At 39.6% G+C, this 22,349-nt stretch overlaps 1 protein-coding gene across 3 annotated transcripts in view; it reads left to right on the top strand.

Annotated features, from left to right (window-relative positions):
* The first annotated feature begins 4,707 nt into the window (after positions 1 to 4,707).
* SCG3 (secretogranin III) overlaps positions 4,708 to 22,349 on the top strand; it is a 37,561-nt gene continuing 19,919 nt past the window's right edge. Inside the window, exons 1-8 of one of the 3 annotated variants that reach the window (XM_008513826.2) lie at positions 4,708 to 5,323; positions 5,975 to 6,027; positions 6,533 to 6,578; positions 6,674 to 6,889; positions 12,000 to 12,142; positions 13,184 to 13,333; positions 15,792 to 15,969; positions 19,714 to 19,830. In XM_008513826.2, coding sequence (XP_008512048.2) covers positions 5,233 to 5,323; positions 5,975 to 6,027; positions 6,533 to 6,578; positions 6,674 to 6,889; positions 12,000 to 12,142; positions 13,184 to 13,333; positions 15,792 to 15,969; positions 19,714 to 19,830 — 994 coding nt within the window. In that variant the 5' untranslated portion in view covers positions 4,708 to 5,232. Of the gene's footprint in view, positions 5,371 to 5,974; positions 6,028 to 6,532; positions 6,579 to 6,673; positions 6,890 to 11,999; positions 12,143 to 13,183; positions 13,334 to 15,791; positions 15,970 to 19,713; positions 19,831 to 22,349 lie in introns of all 3 variants that reach the window. The other 2 variants (XM_070580050.1, XM_008513827.2) reach the window with 2 other exon arrangements.

Here is a 22,349-nt window from a genome sequence, read left to right as displayed (position 1 = left end):
AGCAGAATGTGCAAACTCAACCACTGTGCCACCAGGCCAGTGCCAAGAGAACTGTTTTGAGTAGATTCATAAGATGATAAAATTCCATTCAACAAACAGTTACTGACCTCTTTACTGTATGCTAGGCACCAAGATACAAAGATGAATCCTCACTAGCTCAACCCCCCAAAGAAGTCACAATAAAAAAGACATACAAGCAATGACAATTGCAGAGTGAAAATTGTTTAGAATGGATTCAACTAGCAGCAGAGTGTCAGAGAAAACAAAAAACCCTCCCACCAGATTTTAGTTTCCCCTTTGCCGAACTTATTACAATCTATTCTCATATGGCAGAAGAAAATAATTCATTACAATTGTCTGAAACATAATGGAATATGTTTTAGTATATAAAATTATTTATATAGAGTATATTGCTTCATTGGTTTTTCTGATAGTAAAACCAATACATATCCATGTTTTCAACTCATGTTTCAGGGAATTCAGGACCGCCTAATTAACAAAGAAAAAAACCCTAACCTGGCAACCACTGTAAAAATTATGAGAAACAGATTTTTCTGATAACTCTCTATTCATGTGTGCACATACATTCACACACACGCACACACACACACAATTTTTATCATAGGAACCATACTGCTAATAGGCAATCTGATGTTTTTCACTCAATAATGCTTGGTCCATCTTAAATACTGTATTCCCTGGTGTAGTGAGTGTCTGTTATTTTTGTCTGCCTTATTCCCTTACCCTGATTCCTTCTAGGTAACTGCTCTATCCTTGTAGTTCTGGAGGGAGCCCTCAGTCGTAGCACCTCACATCTTCCTCCCATGGCCCTTTGCACAGGTGATTGACCCAGTCTGGTTCAACCATGGGACAAGCAAGGTAAGCAACAAGAAGAAAATTAGCCATCCAGCTACCTTCTCCTCCTACCCACTCTCAGATTCAGTTCTGGCTCTTTCCACTCTGGAGGTAGCCCATAACATCTTGTCATTTGGGCCCAATTTCTTTATTCATATACTGTTTTCATTTCCATGCCTTCACTTTGCTTGATTATTTTAGTCTTTTTATCTGCTCACTTCCATTATCCTTGGTTATTGTAACTTTCTTCTGATGGTGACTTTCCAGATTCCACATCTACTTCTCCTTTGAGTTATATCAGCAGCCATCTCCAGTGCTGGCATTCTGTGTCAGTCTCTTTAAGAGCGACAGATCCATAACTGTAACGGTAGCTGTGGGGGCCTTTGCCAGCTCTGGCTGTCTATTCTTAGGCCTTTCATGAACACTTCTTCTGCAAGACTACTCTTTTTGTAAAGAAAATGTTGAGCGGAGAATCATAATGACAGAGTGGATAACAGCTCTTTAAGGAACTGACAGCTCCTGGCACTGCAAGACTGTCATGATCTTCCAATGTGGGACAGCCATCACAGTCTTGGCATTTGAAGACTAAAAGTAAACAGGCAACCCTCCATCACTTCATTCATTTATTTAAGCAAATAGATTTCCAGATGTTGTAAGAAGGGCTGAGAAATGAAAGATGAGTAACACAATATCTTTTCCCTGAGGAATTCACAATTTAGTTGGATAGACAGCTAAATACATAAGCAGATAATTACAGTGAAAGACACAATCTTATAAATATATGTATAAAATACTTTCTTTTAAAAAACATGCACCAAACGGACATATACCAGAAATTCGTAGTGGTTATCTCTATCAGATGATTTTCCCCCTTTTTGTTTATTCGTATTTCCAGAATTTTTCCTTCAATGTGTATTTATTATTTTTGAAATAAGGAGAAGAGAAGGATGTACAAAAAGCAGCACAATGGGATAGATGCTATATTGGAAGTGTGTGCTGTACTCTAAGGAAGCCACTAACTTGTATGAGGAAGTCAAAGAAAAGCTTGCAACATCTACCTTTCTAGTCTTACACTCATATGTGTCCCTCACATGCCAACCAAATGCAATTCATGGCTTTATTTGGATCCTGATCCAAGCAAACCAACTGTGAAAATATTTATAAGGCAAGTTGGGAAATATGGACTGTGACTGGATATTTGATGATAATAAGATAGTATTATTATTATGAAGAATGATAAAGCTATTACAGTAATGTTGGAAAAAAAGAATCCTTATCTTTTAGGTAAACATTCTGACTACTTATGGATGAAATGGTATGAAATCTGGGATTTTTACAGGTAAATAATCCGTTGGGGTTGCAAAGTGGTTGGGGATATAAAATAAAAAAGGTGGTCATGAGTTAATGATTATTGAAGTTGGGTAATGAATTCATGAGAGCTCACTGCAATATTTTCTCTGCATTTGTGTTTGTTTGAAACTCTATAATAAAATATGCAATAATAATTAATACAACAATTTTTCTATAGTAAATAAAAACATCCCTCAAATATCTCTATCTTCAGGACTCAGCTCAAAAAGCATCTTCTCCACCAGTGAATGAGCACATGACAATCAATCTATGTGTGTGTTGACATGTGCACAAGCATCATTAACAAACTCACTGTACATTGTAAGTAGTCTGTTTCATGATAACCTGATCTGTCAATGACACTTGTTTTTATAATTTCAACATATTTTTCATATTATTCAAAGTTTATAGTGTGCTTACACAAAATAATAAAATATTTTAAACTTTTTTTATTATGAAAAGAGACATCTCCTCTTTGAAACCTTTTCTGACTATCCATTCCACTATTTGTACCTCACTTGAACTCTGCACATATAACAGGGACCCATAATACACTCTTGTGCTTATTGTTCTCTTATATTTAAATGAGATCAATGTGCAGCATATGAAACTTACCCAGTAAATAGTTGCAGTTGTTGTTGTTATTGTTGTTGTTATAATCACAGTCCTTTCTATTAGGCTATAAGACCAGCAGTAAGCATATCTTACTTGTCTTTGTATACCCAGCAATTATCTCAATACCTGGTACATTTCTGGTGCTCAGTAAACATCTGTTAAATGAACTAATGAACAAATGAAACTTAGGATTGTTCCATTCATAGACCTATGCTAAGTCGAGCAGAAACATCCATAAGACTAAGGAATGTACACTAATTCATGCCCTACAGTTTACTTAGTGCTCCACAGCTCGTTTGATCAGAAACCTAACATGTTCCTAGATTTAATGGCCATTTAACACAGTCACTTTGAGTCCAAATGGCAGAGAATGATCAAATACCGTTTTTATTTTTGTGAGTAATGCAATGTGCTCAATAGCCATCCCTTATGTTCATTTCATCCTGAGCCACTCCCAACTGCAAACGTATGGGGCGGAGAGAAATGAGTCAGGAACACAACAAAGAATAGAGTGAGGCTGAGGGATTAGGTCAGCAATAGAGTGAGTCTTAGGATTGGTGAATGGCTATTTCACACAATATTGGGTGATGTTTCTTAAAAGCTGAAAACATTTCATGACTTACTTTTAGCCTGTGTCAAAATATTCCTGGCATCAAAATGATTTGATCAAAACACATACCCATTTGAACTCCACAATAACATTATGAGGTAAGCAGAGCCTGCCATCTCTGTTTTCAAGAAGAGGAAATTTACCCTTCACTCAGCTGGGATTTTAAATTGTGACAATTTTTTAAAACACAGTATACTGGGATAATAATGCTGTGTTATCACTGCCAAGAAACAACTATTTGTTTTGAAGTAGCTGTTAGATTAAAAGTACTCTTTAGGTTCTTAAGCAAAGTATTTGAATGACTTCCAAACTCAAAAACCTCCAGAAAGAGAGGGATTTGTTTGTTAGCTTGTTTGTTTGTTTGTTTTTAGGGACTTGAATGACTAACCTGCTCCTTGAAAAGCAGAGGCACAGAAATCAAAGGCCTGATTGTGCTGAATCCTTCTCTTTGGTCTTTATTCAGACTGGTTCCCAGCATGCCACAGTCCAAAGGAAAGGATCCAAGCTCTGCTTAAAAATCAGAGACTAAAGAACTTACTCAGCACCCTGCTCACATTAGTGTTGCTTGTATTCATCATTAAAAGTCTTTTGATAGCTGCTTTTATGTGATAATCTTAGGCTTCTGGAAATATTTTCAGAATATAAGCAGCACCTCCCTGACCTAGTTATGATGTAAAATTCTTTTCCTGACTATCCCTTCTCTTCAAGGACCCCTGGAACAGCCAGGTCCGTAGGCATAATTGAATTCTGGAGAAGAATGTTACAAAAGTACAGTTTTTGTTGTTGTTGTTTGTTTTTTGGTAGTGGGGAAGGGGAAGTTTTCCCCTTGGTGGGGAAGGGGATATTTTAGAATGAAACTGGCTCTTGCTGCTCACCTACCCAGGACTGATGATGACATTCACTCTTAGGGGAAGATGTAGCGATTTTTCAGTTCTGTTTCAGCATCTAGGAGAGTGAGAGTGTGTTGTAGCAATCTGACTATTTGAAAGAATATTCCTTGAATTTCCCAATTCAAAAGACTTCATAGAGCTGAGACACAATGAAGAGCACCAAAGGACGCTTGGTATGTCAACCCAAATCACAAAAGGCAGGGCTTTTCTAAGGATATAAGAATTATGTCTACCTTTTGCGTGCAGAAGGGGGAATGGAAAGAAGGGATTCTGGAGCAGCTATCCCAGAAGAACCCCAAAACAGAACCCTTCACACGAGGTTATCTAACTCTCCTTGACAGGTGCACAGACAGGGAAGGCATTGGGTCCTTGAGGCAGCGTTTCCTTGGGAGGTTACGACAATGATGTCCAAGCCTACGGCAACCCAGGTGACCCTGAGCGCAGGAGCACCCCTAGGACTGCGGCACGAAAATACGCCAGCCCGTCTGTCGCCCCTCCCCCTTCCATTCCCGGGAGATTGGAGTAGCTTTGAAGTCGCTGACGCCATCCCTTCCCGCCTCTGGCTTTCAGCGAGCATGCGCTTTCTTCCTCACTTCCTCTGAAGGAGGGAGCCCGAGTAAGGCTACGCCCTAGCCGACCCGCGGCCGGCTCCGCGTGACAGGAACTTCAGCACTCACGGCGCGGACAGCGCTCTCCTCCACCTGAGGACCTGCCTCCCGAGCGCCCTGAGCCTTTCTAATCCCTTTACTCCCAAAGGGCGCGGAGCTCCACCGACCGCCCGGTCCCCGCCGCTCTCCCTCCCTGCATCCGCCCTCCTAGCTCTTCCTGTTTTCACTCCTCCTTTTCATTCATAACAAAAGCTCCAGCTCCAGGAGCCCGGCGCCAGGCTGTTTCTGAGCCAAGCGTGGAAGAATGGGGTTCCTTTGGACCGGCACTTGGATTCTGGTGTTGGTGCTCCACAGCAGCCCACTTCAAGCTTTCCCCAAACCGGGAGGCAGCCAAGGTACGCGGACGTTTTCCTTCCCATCTCTTTTATTTCGCCACGAAAAGGTAAAGCTTGGCATAATCCGTGAGCTGTAAATCACCTTGCCTCATTTTCGGATCAAATCATATCCGGGCATATTGAGAAAGAAATCAGTTTGAATTCAGAGACAGAAGACAGATTTTCTCCCCTACTTTTTAAATGGTAGTGCAATAGCAGGGTTGTTTTGAAAGATCTTATTTTGAAACTGGGGACTGGGGATGGGGGGTGGCTTTTACCCCTAATAAAATGGCTTTTTTTTCCTAATTGTCTTACAATCTTTCTCAGATGTTCTATTCATAACATGTGCAGTGTATGATAAAAGAGCTTTTAATGTGCTAATAACGCCAATTCAAATTATGCTCTGTAGTTGAAAACAGCTGGTAAACCAAGTATTGGAACTATATGTTAGGTTTCTAGTTAGAAAAAAAGTGTAATTCTATAAGCAAGGCAACATTGATAATCACTGTTATTGTATAATCTTGATAATCTTTGTTAATATATATTTTTGTTTCACAGTCATCCAAAACTGTTTCTCCTATTTGTTTTTCTTTTTTGGAGATTTTATGTAATGAGACATAGTGTATCTTTCCGATGCACAATTAAATTTATATTTGTGTGTGTTTATTCTAGACAACCCCCTACATAATAGAGAATTGAGTGCAGAAAGGCCTTTGAATGAACAGGTAGGTCAAAAGTAAAATCATAAATGTTACTTCATTTTACTTTAGTTGTTATTATTTAATGTAATTATACTGTGACATTTTAGCCATTTTGAATTCACAAACCTCAGGAGCTTAATAATAAATTGGGAAATATAGGATGGGAAATATAGTTTTGGTAATTTCTCTGTCCTGACAGTTATATACACAGAGTTTTGTATAATACACAGAGCTGGCTGTATTAATAACCCAGTGAGCTCAACATCACATCCACTCTATTGTGATATTGTTTAATTTATCAGAGCTTTTTCTTTCACCAATCTTATAGGACAAGGGAATTAATATTTATAGACCATCTTCCCTTTTAAAAATCTCATTTAATCCTATGACAATGATTTGAGATAGAAATTATCTATATTTCACAAACAAGAAAACTAAATCCCATAGAGATTAAATAATTTAGCTCTCATATTTGGTAAGTGGTGGAGCAATGATTTAAAACCAGGTCTATCTCCTGTTTGTTTCACAGATTGCTGAAGCAGAAGCAGACAAGATTAAAAAGACATACCCTCCAGGTAAAAAGAAATTGTATTGATATTAATTTAAATGATGTAGGCTATCAGAATCTTAACTAAAATGGATGTCTTGAGTTTGGGGACTTTTCTTCCAGAAAACAAGCCAAGTGAAAGCAATTATTCCTTTGTTGACAACCTGAACCTGCTAAAGGCAATAACAGAAAAGGAAAAAATTGAGAAGGAAAGACAATCCATAGGAAGCTCCCCATATGATAATAAATTGAATGTGGAAGACGTCGATTCAACCAAGAATCGAAGACTGATTGATGATTATGATTCTACTAAGAGTGGACTGGATCATAAATTTCAAGGTAAATGAGGAAAAAGAACTTTGCTTCCCATTTTCTCTAACTTGAAGTTTCCCATTATGGGTTAAGAGAAAGTCCTATATTTTCAAAATACCTCTTATACACTTAATCCTTTGTTAGTCAGGACCAAAACTGAGATGAAGTCCAAAGTTACTGATAATATGTGATGTCCCAGCTCCACAGAAGCCCAAATTTTATTTTCTCTTCAAAGCTTCCCTTACTGATTCTTTGGAAAAAAATTTAAATCTACTATCTATATTTTATGTTTTGAGTTCATTTTAACATTCCAATTTATTTTAACTATTAGTACAAACAAAATATCATAATTCTCAAATAATTAAATCAATAAAATACCCTTCCCCAAAGGTGAAATATCCATTACTTCCTTTTCAGTGCTCTCTTCCTAGCCATATCCTTTCTTTCTAGGTCATTCTAACCTTCCATGGCTTCAACTGCCATCTATATCCTGATGTCTCATATCACTAGCCTAGACTTCTCTGAGATCGATCAATCTATCTATCTATCTATCTATAATTTATATATCTATGTATATCTACTCAACATCTTCCCTTGAAAGTCTCAGAGGCACCTCAAATTTAACATGTCCAAGATTAAACTCATAATCTCTGTCCACCTTACAACGTCGCCCTCTTAGAGGGCTCTTTCTCTAGGAAAGGCACTACTACCATCCAATATTTTAAGACAGAAATCTAGGAATCAAACTATTCCTCTTTTTCCTCATTTCTCAAATTCTAATCCACCAGACTTTACCCACCGTGTATCTCTCAGATGTTTTTTCTCTATCCACAATCACCACCAGCCTTGTCCAAGCTCCAATAATGTCTTACTCGAACCACAGCAAAATCTTCTACCAGATCTTCCAGCATCTGTTCTGCCCCTCTCCAACTCCAATAGCAGCCAGAGTGATCTTTTTAACACATAAATATGAACATGTCACTCTTTTGCATAAAACCCATTCATAGATTCCCATATCTCTTGGAATAAAAACCAAAATTCTTAATGTGGCTTCCACAGTCCTTCAAGGACTGGTTTCTCTCTGCTTTTCTCAGTTCATCCAGCACTCACAATCTGATAGAAACCTTGCTCCTTTCCTTCATTGCGCTTAATGCAGGTCATAATTTTACATTCCTAAGAGTGACTAGTTATGACTTATGTCCTTCTCCTCAACTAAATTGAAAACTTTATGAAAACAGAGACATTGTAGCCCCAGTGTCTGGATGCTCATGAATTCACTGCATGAATTGATGAATGAATGAATGAACAAGTAAAAGAATACATGAGGGAATAAACAAACTATTGTACCTTGGCATTGAGGAAGAGAGTGTGTTTCCCATTCTGAGAACCAGTGCTTAGGAGTGACTATAGATTTTCTTGTATGTCCTTATTCTGTTCTGTGTCCACAAGAGAATTATGCTGATTATTTCTGCCAGAAAACAACTACCAATTAAAATTGTCTTTCATTGGATATCATAGCCTGAAGAGAGTTCAGAAGTGTTTTGTCCATATATGGGGTGGGGGAGATGGTTTATATTTTGAAACATTTCATATTGCATACTACTTGAGGAAATTTAGGGTTTTTTCCCCTTGAATTCTACTTTTTAACCTAAAATATTTGGACTAGAAATAAATAGACACTGGGCATAGCTGCATACAAAACAGATTCAACCACTCTGAACTGACCATTTCATTTAACAAAATTAAAAAATAGTCTAATGTTTGTTTGACTGAATCTTTTTGGTCAAACTGGTTGCACGTGCCAGCAGAGGCACAGATCTGTTTGTGATCGGACCGCTAACTTGAGTAACTTACTTTTAAATTGTTCAATGTTTTATTATCATCCCAAATGGCCTCAGAAATACCAAGTACTTATCCTGATGGCTCTAGGTTTATCCTATGAGTCATTTTAAGTCCACTTGACATTACAGAGAAGATTCTTAGAGAGAATGATTTATGAGTGAATCATATGATTTATGATATAAATCATATCATTTATGAGGTCTCCCCTCCTACCCTGAAAATCTTGGTACTGAAGGGTTTGGGACCACCAAGGTGACTAGGACCTCAGAGGCATGCAGATTTACATCCCAGAAGGGAGGGCGAGGGAGCCTAACTTCTGCAGGGTACTTTCTCGCCTTTAGGAAACCTCCAAGTGGGCTTGTGCTATAGGGCCCATCAATTCTCTTTTTCGGTGCTTTCTACAGTATGTGTGATTCGGGACTTTTCCAAGTTTCTTTTGTGAAGTAGTGCTTTTGGGCTCCTGTGTGCATTCACCAAACAAATATTCATTGAGCAATTGCTGTTTCTGGCTATGAACAAGACAATAAGCTCTGCGCAGTTAGGGACCATGCCTCAACTATTTATTACTCTATTTCCAGTTTTGGCCCATATTAAGACTTTAATAAAATGTATTGAACAAATGAATGTCAAGTGCCATATTACATGCTGAGGATTCAAAACATAACTGGGAAGATGATGACTTGGAACATGGCCCTTTTACATCCACTTAGAAGGTTGTTGCTGATTTTAAAAAGTTACAAATGTTGAACTCATGTTTGGCTTTCCTCTGAGGGTCTATATGGGAGGGTGAAATACCCCTTCATGAGCAGTAGAGAAGTCGTTCTGAGTAACTCCGTCCATTTTAGAGGAGCCAGGAGAAATCAGTGGAAGGTAAGGAGCAATGCCCAAGTGCTCAACTATTAACCCCATCTAGCAAAGCTCTTCTTGGGGATGCCTAAGATCCTGGCTCAAGAGAATAGAGCAGTACAGCAGAGGAAAGAGGCTATTTCTTCAGAGCATTGCTAATGTCCTCCTTGATGTGAAGTAAATGAACTGAAAAACAGTCATCTCAGTTATTTTCCAGCTCCAGCAGGCAACCGATATTCTTCCTTTTTCAGATCCTGAGGGATAAGTGGGAAGGGAAATAAATTCTTCCACCTCTGCATAGACCCTGGCAGCTTCTGCTTCACATATTCCCAAGAGTCTGTGTTGCAACCCACAAATGGAAAAATCAGACCTAAATGATAGTGAGTCCCTGCTCTGGAAAAAATGGATGCTGAGCCCAATTGTCAGTCAGCCAGCAGGGGAACTGATCTGTGGTTTTTTCTTAGGGGCTCTTCTGCTTGTCACTCTGGTACACAGGAGCTCAAAGGGCTCACATCTCAAGGACTGGCTGACAGCTCGGCAATAATATACTGTCAGGGAACTTCCAGTCCTCTGTGTATAGTCACTCTACTCATTTTCCTGCACCTCCTTTCAAACAACAAGAAGATGTTCTGCCTGAGGCTGCATCTACCTCCATCTCCATAGGGTCTGGAAGAAAGGCTGTGAGAGAAATTCCATATTTGAACCCCCCAAAAGCCATGGAAGAAAAGGACAGAAACAGAATAGAAATACTAAGTTCTTCTCTCTTAGAGTGAATGAATATGACCAGAATTATTTGGGCAGAATCTGGCCAGGGACTCAATTTCTATTTTCTCTAGAAGATAATTGCTGTTCCTTTATGTCAGGTACAAATCCACTGTAGATAATAATGAGCTTTCATATAATATTGAACATTAGCTTTCATATACTACTTTGCAATTTCAAGGGTGCGTTTACATCTTATTTCCTCTGATCCTTACAACAATCCCATGAAATAGGTAATCCTATTATCTTTTTGTAGAGTGGTCCAAGGATGCAGAGATAACAGGTGGTATCACTGGGGCTAAAATTCTAATCTTTCCAATCTGCCTAGAGGTGACAGGGAGAGCGCCTTGTAAGTTGCATGTATTAATATATTGCTCCACGTGGTATAGGTGAGGAAAAAAACCATTGATTCCTGGGAGTTCTCCATGGATGTGGTGCAATGCTTCCTGGCCACCAACCCTACTGCATCCTCCCCTTCCTTCAGGATGGGCCCTTGCTTTAGTCTGAAGTAGTGCTGCCAAATGGATTCCCAAGAAAGCCAAGGATACAGATTTGCAAGTTTCTCTGCAGAAATTTACACATTACTTTGTGCAAATCTGTTGTCACATTTGAAAAGTTTAAATTCCAGGCACTTAAAATAAGTTCCCCATTCTCTGGAGAAAGGGGCTTGTCACATTAATCTCTCTTACATAAAGGCACTCTGACTCATGTTCAGTTAGAATTAAATATTTCTTCCAGGTAAGTCATAAAATCTTTAGTACACTCTCTGATTCTAGGTGTGAGGCAGGTTCCCCCACCCTCAGCCCAGGAATGCGCCAGCAAAGGGAATACGTGTACAGATATTCCCAATCTACTCTCCGTGTGGAAATGGAATATCAAATTATATAATACAAGGGTGCTTTGAACAGTATGACATACTACATAAATACGGCATATGATAATAATTAAAAGTATATTATTGTTTGTATTTTTGGTGAGAATAAAAACTGGAGTGACCCTTTGTGGTGTCTTCAGATCTTCCTCTTATAATCGCATAAGAAGCTTTCAGAATTTCCATTATCACCCTTGGTTCTTTTTTTTTTAAAGATTTTATTTTTCCTTTTTCTCCCCAAAGCCCCCTGGTACATAGTTGTGTGTTTTTAGTTGTGGGTCCTTCTAGTTGTGGCGTGTGGGATGCTGCCTCAGCATGGCTTGATGAACGGTGCCACATCTGTGCCCAGGATCCAAACCGGTGAAACCCTGGGCCACCGAAGTGGAGTGCCCGAACTTAACCACTCTGCCACGGGGCCGGCCCCTCACCCTTGGTTCTTAACTTCAAGTCAAATTTTATTCCAAACCAAGAGTTCATGTGAACCAAGCTGCACCATAAATATATTCCAAACATATCTGAGTGTGCAAGAGCAAGTATAGATTATATACAGTCATGCACTGCATAATGACAGGGTCAGTGATGGACTATATGTACAACAGTGGTCCCATAAAATTAGTACCGTATAGCCTAGGTGTGTAGTGGCTATACCATCTAGGTTTGTGTAAGTCCACTCTATGATGTTCACACAAGGACAAAATCGCCTAACGATGCCTTTCTCAGAACATAACCCCATGGTTAAGTGACACATGACTGTAATATGATCCATGAAATAGTTCTGTGATCAGTACGATGTGAAACTGTGATTGCTCTGTCTAGATGATCCAGATGGCCTTCACCAACTAGATGGAACTCCTTTAACTGCAGAAGACATTGTCCAGAAAATTGCTACCAGGATTTATGAGGAAAATGACAGAGGGGTTTTTGACAAGATCGTTTCTAAACTGCTGAATCTTGGCCTGGTAAGTTGTGCGTGAGAATAAACACAAATTCTTAATCCAGTTTGGAAGATGCTAAGAAGCCAAGCCACTCAATTCAAGTAGCCAAATGTTTGCTATGCATCTAGTTTCTACTGGGCACTTTAGGTTTTTTTTTTTTTTTTTTTTGGAGGAAGATTAGCCCTCAGCTAACTACTGCCAGTCCTCCTCTTTTTGCTGAGGAAGCCTGGCTCTGAGCTAACATCCGTGCCCATCTTCCTCTAGTTTATACGTGGGACGCCTACCACAGCATGGCTGCCAAGCAGTGCCATGTCCTCACCCGAACAGCGAACCCCGGGCCGCCGAGAAGCGGAACGTGCGAACTTAACCGCTGCGCCACCGGGGCGGCCCCAGGGCACTTTAGGTTTTGAGGACAAGTAAGGCAATATTCTTTCCCTCTAGGAGTTTAGTCTATCAGAGAAACTAGACAAGTACACACGTGCCCATGGTGAAAGCAGCATAAGAATCGTAAGAGTAGTTCAGCAGGCCAGAGGATGGACTATACCCAGTTGGGCAGTAAGGAAAAGCTTCAGAGAAGGAGGTGTTTGAAGCTAGCTTAAAAGGATAGATGGGATTTAACCAGCAGAAGTAAAAGACGTGTGTGGTGTGAGGAGGAAATAACATGAGCAAAGGGAAGCAATATCTGGGAAACTCGAAGCAATCCACTTTGACCCTGTTCCTCTTGGCTCCCAGCCCTGACAGGCTTTATTCAGGAACTGAATTTCCATGTTTCCATTAGCTGACCTCAACCTGCCACTGAGGATTAAGAAACAACTCTCAAGATGTTTCTCAAAATAAGTGTTCCATGGGTTCCAACAGACAGGACTGACCACTGGCATGGTGAGCCCAAAGAGTGCTGGGCAGTCACTATAACAGCCAGCAACTAGTAGAGGCATAAACAAAGGTTGTCCAGAAAAAGGGACCAGAAGGTTCTCTAAAAACACGTTTTCAACTACAGACTTTAGTCTAGATTTTTTAATCACATAAATGGAAATAACAGTTATGTGTTTTGACTCTTTATAACAGATCACGGAAAGCCAAGCACACACACTGGAAGATGAAGTAGCTGAGGTTTTACAAAAATTGATCTCAAAGGAAGCCAACAATTATGAGGAGGAACCCAGTAAACCCACAAGCAGGACCGAGAGTCAAGCTGGAAAAATCCCAGAGAAAGTGGTATGTATATGTGTATGTTATGGATGTGTATATATGCATGTGCATGGACATGTGTGTGTCTACTTGTATTTGCATATAATTAATACAACCTGCATATAATTAGTACCTTACTTGGTCCTAAAGAAGATTTGGGATATGTGACATTTTTAGCCCACTTAAAATATATTCATGAAATACCAATAAGTTAAAAGATACAAATGAATTCTGCTTTGAAAATAATTTCAAGATACATGTTACATTGTATTAGATAGTAAAGATTATGTTTTATACCCCACAGTAAAATAATACATAATATTATGTGAAATGGTTATTTCACATAACAACTGTTTGCCTAATTCCAATGTCCTGGAACCAAATATTTCATAGCTCTTTTGGTATCTAACTTCTGTTCACAGTGAATGTCATCATCTGCCCCCAGAACCCAAAAACAGAAACTCGGTTGATTTGATCCTCTGCCACACCAGCTTTTCTTTTCCCCAGAGCCAGTTGCTGGTTCCACCCTGTGCTCTTCCACCTGCTCCTTCCTCTTTTCATTGGTTCAGAGGCTTACCTTTCATCCTTTACTTGGACTAGTCATTCCTCCTTCCTTCTCCCTGCTGGGCTCCGTGCCTCTTCATCTTTTCCTTGGCATCAGCCAAGCTAGTGAAATCTTTATCCCTTCCTTGAATTCCTTTGAAACTCTAAATGAAGCTGACCATAGGAGGAAACAGGAGCATATCAAACTCCTCACCTGTCCTTTGGTTTTTTTCTACCAGAGCACCCAGACCCCATCGCTCCTCATTTTCTCCAACATCCTATCCCAAATACAAGAGAAAAGAGTATGTAGGCTTATGGTCGTTTCAGAAGAGCCTAAAAAACAGAAATTGGGTCTGGATTTTTTTTTTTTTTTACCAGATAGCTTAAAAGCTCTCCTTTACTCTCTCTACTTCCAATCCCCACCAGCTTTTGTCTTTCTAAACAGCTTTTGAAGAACCACCCACTCTAAGAAAACTTTCTAAATTTATCAAAGAACTTATGACTTTCACTCAAGCTTTCCAGTCGGAACTGAAACTGACATAGCTACTTTCATGATGCTTCGCTCCCGTTGGGTACTCCTTATTCGCCCATCTCTAAAATGTCCATATGCTTAACCTGTTCATTCATGTTATCTAAATGGATCAATGCAAATTAAATATTCCTTCAATAAATGTTTATTGAGGTACCAACTACCTAGCAAGCACTGGGAATACAATGCTCATTTAAACAGACATAATCCCTGCTCTCCGGAAGCTTATGGTCTAATGAAGGAGGAAGGTGGTCTTCAAGTAGTCGTGTGTTTTAATTACAACTGCATTAAGTGCTCCGAGGAAAGAAGCATGGTTCTACAAGACCTCATAAAAAAGGAACCTGTCCCGGACTTGGGCTCAGAAAAGGCTTCCCTGAGGAAGTGATTTGAGCCAAAAACCAAAGGCTGAATTAGGAGTTAATTTGTGAACATGAGAGGCAGTACGTGGAGGAGGATGTGTGCAGTATCAAGTAACTAAACAAGGACTGGGTGGCTGGCATGCAGGGAGAGCAAGAGAGATGAAACTGGGGGAGTGAACCCGGGCCAGGCCAGGCAGGGCCTTCTGAGCCATATATGGATAGTGATCTTTATCATAAGAGCAATGAGAAACACTAAAGGGTTTTAAGCAAAGGAGTTAAATGATCATACTTTTAAAAAGATAACTCACTACAATGTGGAAAAGGCAGTGCTGGGAATAGATTGGAGGTGGGTTGTGTACCAGTTAGAAGGTAAGAGATGAAGGCAGCTTGGACTAGAGTAGGGCAGTAGAGAAAGAGAGAAATGTACAAATTTGGGATGAATTTTGAAAGTAGGGTCAACAAGGCTACCGATATATTGGATGGGGGAAAGGAAGAGGAAGAGGCAAGAAAGGCTCTTAGATTTCTGTCTAGTTCGCTGAACGGACAATGGATCATTAACTCAGGTGGGGAACACTGGACATGGATCAGGTCTGGGGGAAAGAGTCTTATGCACTTTTCCAGACAGTCCTTAAAATGTCACTGAGAAGTCCTCAAGGTGAGACTGCTCTGCTAGTGTTAGATATTCGGACAGGCTTTCCTGTAGCTCAGCACCGCAGATTATGACTTCAAAGCTCCCCTCCTTGGGTGAAAGGCAGTTTTACAAGGAGACACTCATGAGAACTGTTGCAGCGGAACTTGACCAGAGCAGGAACCTAGCAATTCCCTGTCTAGTCTCCTGTGAGCAGGCGCCAGGGTCTTCAGGTGAAGTACCTGTCTGTAAGTCCCAGTGACCTTTCCATGTGACTAGATGCCCACATGCCTTCACGAGCTTGCGAAGGAGGAGGTATTCTTGCACTTCACATTCAAGGGCACCACAGAGGAAAGAATCAAGCTGGAGTGTCATTAGTTCTAACACAATGTTTATTTTTTTATTTATTTTTTTCCCCCACTGGAGACTCCAATGGCAGCAATTCAAGATGGTTTTACTAATGGAGAAAATGATGAAACAGTATCTAATACCTTAACCCTGACGAATGGCTTGGAAAGGAGAACTAAAATCTACAATGAAGACAATTTCGAGGAACTTCAATATTTCCCAAACTTCTATGCACTCCTGAAAAGTATTGATTCAGGTAAACACTGTGTTTTCCAACCATATGGAATAGAAACCATCATTCCAGGAAATGTGTGGGTGGGTTTCTTTTTCTTCCTGTTTTCAGTTTCCAAATGCAATCCTCAATGACATATATTATGGCCTTGGGGAAAAGAGTTCACATCGATGTTTTTCAAGTGTACTAGTCATGGAAATATTTAGCAAAGTCTAACCAGGAAAGGTGGAGTTTCTGAATAATTTAATCTTCTTGTTACCAGAGGGTTCATTTGTTTGTTCAACAAACAGTTATGGAATATGTGCTGTGTCCATGGTATTGGAGAGAACCTCTGCAGCTGTGGAGATGAATCAGTATTCCTGGGCTGACCCAGTTCAGCCTCGACTCTTATTGCAAATCTTTTTTTACAAAGGCTTTATTCATTATCCTCTCTTAGTGGGTGAATGTGAACAGTGAATGGAACATAATTTATCATTTTTTAAGTGATTCAGAAATTGCTCTTTAGACATTTTCATCTTCAGTCTTCAAATGAATGAAAGTGAAATAAACCTTGGACTAAAGGAGGTCAGGAGGGCAAAACACACTTGGAAAATGATGTTTTTTAAAAAACAAAGTCCTGGGGACAGCCCCATGGCATAGTGTTATAAGTCTGGCACGCTTCACTTTGGCGCCCAGGTTCCTGGGTCTGGATCCTGGGCGCAGCCCTACACTGCTCATTAAGCCATGCTGTGGTGGCGACCCACACACAAAATAGAGGAAAATTGGCACAGATGTTAGCTCAGGGTTAATCCTCCTCAAGCAAAAAAAGAGAGAGATTGGCAACAGATGTTAGCTCAGAGCAAATCTTCCTCACCAAAAAAACCCAGAAAGTCCTTAATGTGTCTTGCTCTTTTCTCTTATATGTGCACCAAAATAAGTTAACCGAAGATTTCAGTTCATGTTTATTTTTGGTTAATCTGCAAGGAGGAAAATAACAGGCAAATTTTCTGTTGTTTTTATCATCCAGACAGATGCCCCACACTGCTTTATGGCTTTTCCTCTTTTTGTTCAAAGATTCAGCTCCAGACTGAACATTTGTAATAAAGATTTCTGTAATGGTAACATTTCCCCAAGAAGTGACCTTAGAGCGTGCTTTCATTTCTGCAGAACATCCTTGTCTTTCAATTCTAGACACTGGCCAGATGGCACTGGCCCTTCTGCTGGTGTCTGCAGGGCTTGTACATCTTGAGGGTCCCTTCTGAGCTATCTTGCCCCATTGGTTGGCAGATGTGCAGCTCAGAACCTCTGTCATCCTGGTGAGTCACTTCTTGTCAGTGAAGAGCATCAGCCTGATACCAAATACCTATTTGGATGTGACCTTGAGCAAATAATGTGATGGCTGAAGTTATTTACCAGCCCTTGTCCAGAATCTCTTCCGCCACCTTTCTTCTCTCCCAACTATGTGACTTTTATGGCATTTTTAGGATTCCACTATATGGAATGTTCTTTATTTGTTTTTATCTTTCAGTTTCCTTCATTCCATTCTTAATTGCCTTTATTTTTATAGAATTTTAATTTAAATACTTACACTGAGCTCTTTGATAGTACTTGTCTTTCTCACCTAAGGTCTGAACCAATTGGGAAATAATAAAGTGGGTAGGAAACCAAAATATCTCTAATACTGATAAAAAAGACTGAGTAGTAGAATGTAGCTTAGCATAAGAGCCAACAATGGGCTTGCTCACTCCCTACTCCTCAATTTAGCTCCTGGAACAGCTGATCTCAGGGATCATTTGAATCTGCAAAGCAGGCACTTTTCTCAGATCTCTACCTTCCACTGTTCCAGGGGAGTGGAAAGAAGAAAAATCCCAAATCAAATCAGTTGAGAAATGTAGACTAATGGCTATTGCCTACCAACCACATCTATGGGGAGGATGAAAAGATGGGGGCAAGGACTAGGAGTATTTAGAGAAATCCTTCACGGCAGCTAAAAGAATAGAGAAAATGGGCTCTCCTTTCGCATCTTAGTTTTTCTTCCTTTTTTTTGTTATGCTTTTTAGTGAAAAAAAGCATAGCCCTGAATTAACATCTATTGCCAATCTTCCTTTTTTTCCTCCCCAGTGCCCCAGTATATAGTTGTATATCTTAGTTGTAGGTCATTCTAGTTCTTCTATGTGGGATGCCGCCACAACATGGCTTGATGAGCGGTGTACAGATCCCAGTCCAGGATCTGAACCAGCGACCCCAGGGCCACTGAAGCGGAGCACACGAACTTGACCACTGGGCCACAGGGTTGGCCCCCTTGGTTTTTCTTTTCTTCAATAATTGAAATAAATTTTTTTCTGATTTTAGAATTGATACATCTACTGAACTGCTATGAAATCATTGGCCATCTTTTTTTATCAAGATGCGGAACAGTATGTTAGCTATGAAGAGTTCCCAAGAGACTGTTAATGGTGGTTACCTATACAGAGTAGGAGTGGGCAGGGAGGGAGAGAATGTTACGTTCACTATTATTTACTTCTGAACTGTTGGAATATTTTTACTATATGCACAAATACTGTTAAATGAAATAAAGTTTAGGAAACAATATATACCATTGTTAAAAAATCAACCTTACATTTAAAAAATAAAGATACATGTGTGTTCTTGTTTCAAATATTAAGTTTGATTAATGAAAAGAGGTCATTCTTACCATCAAAAACATAGTCTAAATAAAGAATAGTTGTTGGGTCATCAATCTTCTAACTTTCCTTTTGAGTTCATACTACCTTGGGTTGCAAACTGTCTCTTTATATCTACTCTATTAATAAAATATTTTCAAATAAAGTAAACCTTTTTAGAGAAGTTATAATTGCCCGTTTCTGAAAAAGTTCGGTACACCTATACATTGTCCTGCACTCCCAATCAAGTTTAAGTTTTTTGTAGATTAAATACAGATCTTCCTTGACTTACGATGGGGTTACATCCTGATAAACCTGTCAGTAAGTTGAAAATATCGTAACTCAAAAATGCATTTAAGGGGGCCGGCCCCGTGGCCAAGTGGTTAAGTTCCCGTGCTCTTCTTTGGAGGCCCAGGTTTTCTCTGGTTCGAATCCTGTCTGCGGACATGGCACCACTCGTCAGGCCATGCTAAGGCGGCGTCCCACATGCCACAACTAGAAGGACCCACAACTAAAAATACACGGCTATATACCAGGGCGCTTTGGAATAAAAAGGAAAAATAAAATCTTTAAAAAGAAAAAAAGAAAGAAAATGCATTTAATACACCTAACCTCCTCAACATCATAGCTTAGCCTAGCCTACCCTAAATGTGCTCAGGACACGCACAGCCTATAGTTGGGCAAAATCATCCAACACAAAGCCTATTTTGTAATAAAGTGTTGACTATCTTATGTAATTTATTGAATACGGTACTGAAAGTGAAAAACAGAGCGGTTGTATGGACCCAGAGTGGTTGCAAGTGTATCATTTGTTTACCCTCGTGATCCCGGGGCTGACTGGGAGATGCACTCGCTGCCGCTGCCCAGCATCACGAAAAGGTGCTGGGAAAAGATCAAAATTCAAAGTACAGTTTCTACTGAAATGCATATCATTTTTGCACCATTGTAAAGTTGAAAAATCGTAAGTTGAACCATCTTAAGTCCGGGACCAGATGTCTGTATATGTGATTTTAGCTGTAAACGCAGGGAGAAATATTTCAATAAGATGTTGTATTTCATAAATTAACATTGACAGATGAAGCTATACTCCACTAGTTTTTTAAAATTATTTTGTCCTTTTGTATAGAAAAAGAGGCAAAAGAGAAAGAAACGCTGATTACCATCATGAAAACGTTGATTGACTTTGTGAAGATGATGGTGAAGTACGGCACCATATCCCCAGAAGAAGGCGTCTCCTACCTTGGTGAGAGGCCTGTCTATTTGGTTTTCCACGCCGATGGTTTTCACTGTCCAAAGGGAATTAGGGACTCGGCAATAATTACTTCACTAACCTGATCATTTATGCCCAAATAGCCTGAATCATCGGAGTAAACAGAATGGCCCAGCTTGACCATGCACACAAATAAAGGTCCCTGGAAATTTTCAACTCTGTATTGAAATAGATCCAGCTCAAGTACAAACATTTCACATTTATCATATTTTGCCTAATTAACACTTTCTGATAATCTCCAGGAGACAATTTACTTAAAATTTGACTTTCTTTTTTTTTCAATTGTGTTTGATGGTCAGGACAAAAAAGTCTTGATTTTAACCAGGAAGTCTGTTTGTGGCGAGAAGGAAAGAGTATTGGACCAGGGCTGGGAAGTTCCACCTCCTGGTCCCAGCTCTGCCGCCAACCAGCTCTGTCCGCGGGGTGGGGGAAGCGTGGGGGGTTGGGGGGGGTGGTGGGAGGTGTTCACCTTGCTGGGCCTCAGTTTCTGCATCTGTAAAATCAAAGGGCCTGTACACTACTGCCCTTGGGCCAAGTGTGGCCTGTTGCCTATTTCTGTATAGCACACAAGCTAAGAATGGCTTTTGCATTTTTAAATGGTTGAAAAAAAATCAAAAGAAGAATAGTACTTCGTGACACAAAAAAACTACATAAAATTCAAATTTCAGTGTCCATAAATTAAGTTTTATTGGAGCACAGCGGTGCTCATTGGTTTCAGTGTTATCTGTGGCTGCTTTTGTGTTACAGTGGCAGAGTTGAGTAGTTGCGACAGAGACCATGTGACCCGCAAAGCCAAAAATATTTGCTAACTGGACCTTAACAGAAAAGTTTGCTGACCCCTGATTCCTTGAACTTTATAGATAGGCTTGCACATTTCTTCAATTCTACATGTTGGTTGTTTAAAAAAAAAAAAAAAAAGCCTCTCTTTCTTGTTTGGTTTAGTCGATCAACAAATACCTTCATCCCTGACGTCCTTTGGGCAGATGACCTCCGGCCCCTCACTCTAATCTTTGATGTGGCAGGGAGAAGTAAACAAGAGAAAATCTCACAGTAATCCAGAATTATTCTGTATGAATTCCATTTTTTTCTACATGAAAATAGTTTTGCTGAGGTTTTTTTCATTATAAAAAAGCATATTTATTTTGAAAAAATCAGTCTATACAAAAAGATGTTAAAAGGGAAGTGAAAAATCACTCATAATCCAGCACTCAGGTAAACATTCTGGGTTATCTCTCTCCAGATGTTTTTCTATGTGTGTGTGTGTTTGCGCGTGTGCATGCATGCACGCATATATACCTATGCAGTTTCTTTCTCTGAGTTTATTTAACAAAAAATGGGTTCATGTTACTCATAGTGCTTTATGGCCTACTTTACTCACTTAACAGCAGATCAAAGACATTTTTCAAATCAGTCATCTTTCCATACCAATACCCTGTGATCAGAAATTCCACATGAAGTCATTTATTCTATGGAAATGAGTTAGAGATGCCACAAGGCTAACGTGCAAGGGATGTGTTTCACTACCGTTTATGGCTGTTCTGTCCAATATGGCAGCCACTAACCACATGTTGCTATTTAAATTAAAAATAATTGAAATAAAGCAAAATTAAAAATTAGTTTCTCAGTTACACTAGGCACATTTCAAGCGCTCACTTGCCACATGTGGCTACCATGTTGAAGACGACAGAAATTAGTATTTCCATCAGTGCAGAAAGTTCTATCGGACAGCAGTGGTTTATAGGAACAAAACGAAACAGTGGAAATAACCTAGATACTCCACAAGAGAAGAGTATCTAAAAGTATTTATTTATTCTTATGATAGACTATCTGAATTTTATTTTCAAATGTGTTTTTAATAATTCTAAATATTACATATACAACATAAATATTGTTTATAAAGACTAACGGTAGGGGGAAATGTTCATGGTATACTGTTGAATGCTTAGAGCCATTTAGAATATGACCTCAATTTTGGTGTTAAAAAATGAATATATGGGGGCCGGTCCCGTGGCCAAATAGTTAAGTTCGCGCACTCCAATTTGGTGGCCCAGGGTTTCACTGGTTTGGATCCTGGGCACAGACATGGCACCACTCATCGAGCCATGCTGAGGTGGCATCCCACATGCCACAATGTGAAGGACCCACAACTAAAAATACACAACTATGTACTGGGGGGCTTTGGGAGAAAAAGGAAAAGTTAGAAAAAAAATTTTTTAATTAAAAAAAATGAATATATGTATAGAAAATTGGAAGGAAATATACCAAAACATGATCTGGACATAATGTGTTATTTTTTTCTCTATAATTTTCTGTTTTCGTCATTTTCTCATACATATATGTATGTGTAACTTTCACAATCACAAAATGAGTTATGTTTAGAGAATTTTCTGTGTAAGCACATTGGCTTTGACTTCTGCTGCTGTGGAGGTCCACCCTCAGGCCCCCGAGGGCTCAGGGGCACCATGGGTAGAATAGAGAGGATTGATCAGCCT

Source organism: Equus przewalskii, chromosome 1 (assembly GCF_037783145.1).
Source record: "Equus przewalskii isolate Varuska chromosome 1, EquPr2, whole genome shotgun sequence".
Taxonomy (NCBI): Eukaryota; Metazoa; Chordata; class Mammalia; order Perissodactyla; family Equidae; genus Equus; species Equus przewalskii.
Note: the sequence above shows the minus strand (reverse complement) of the source record. Positions and strands in the feature narration are given on the sequence as shown.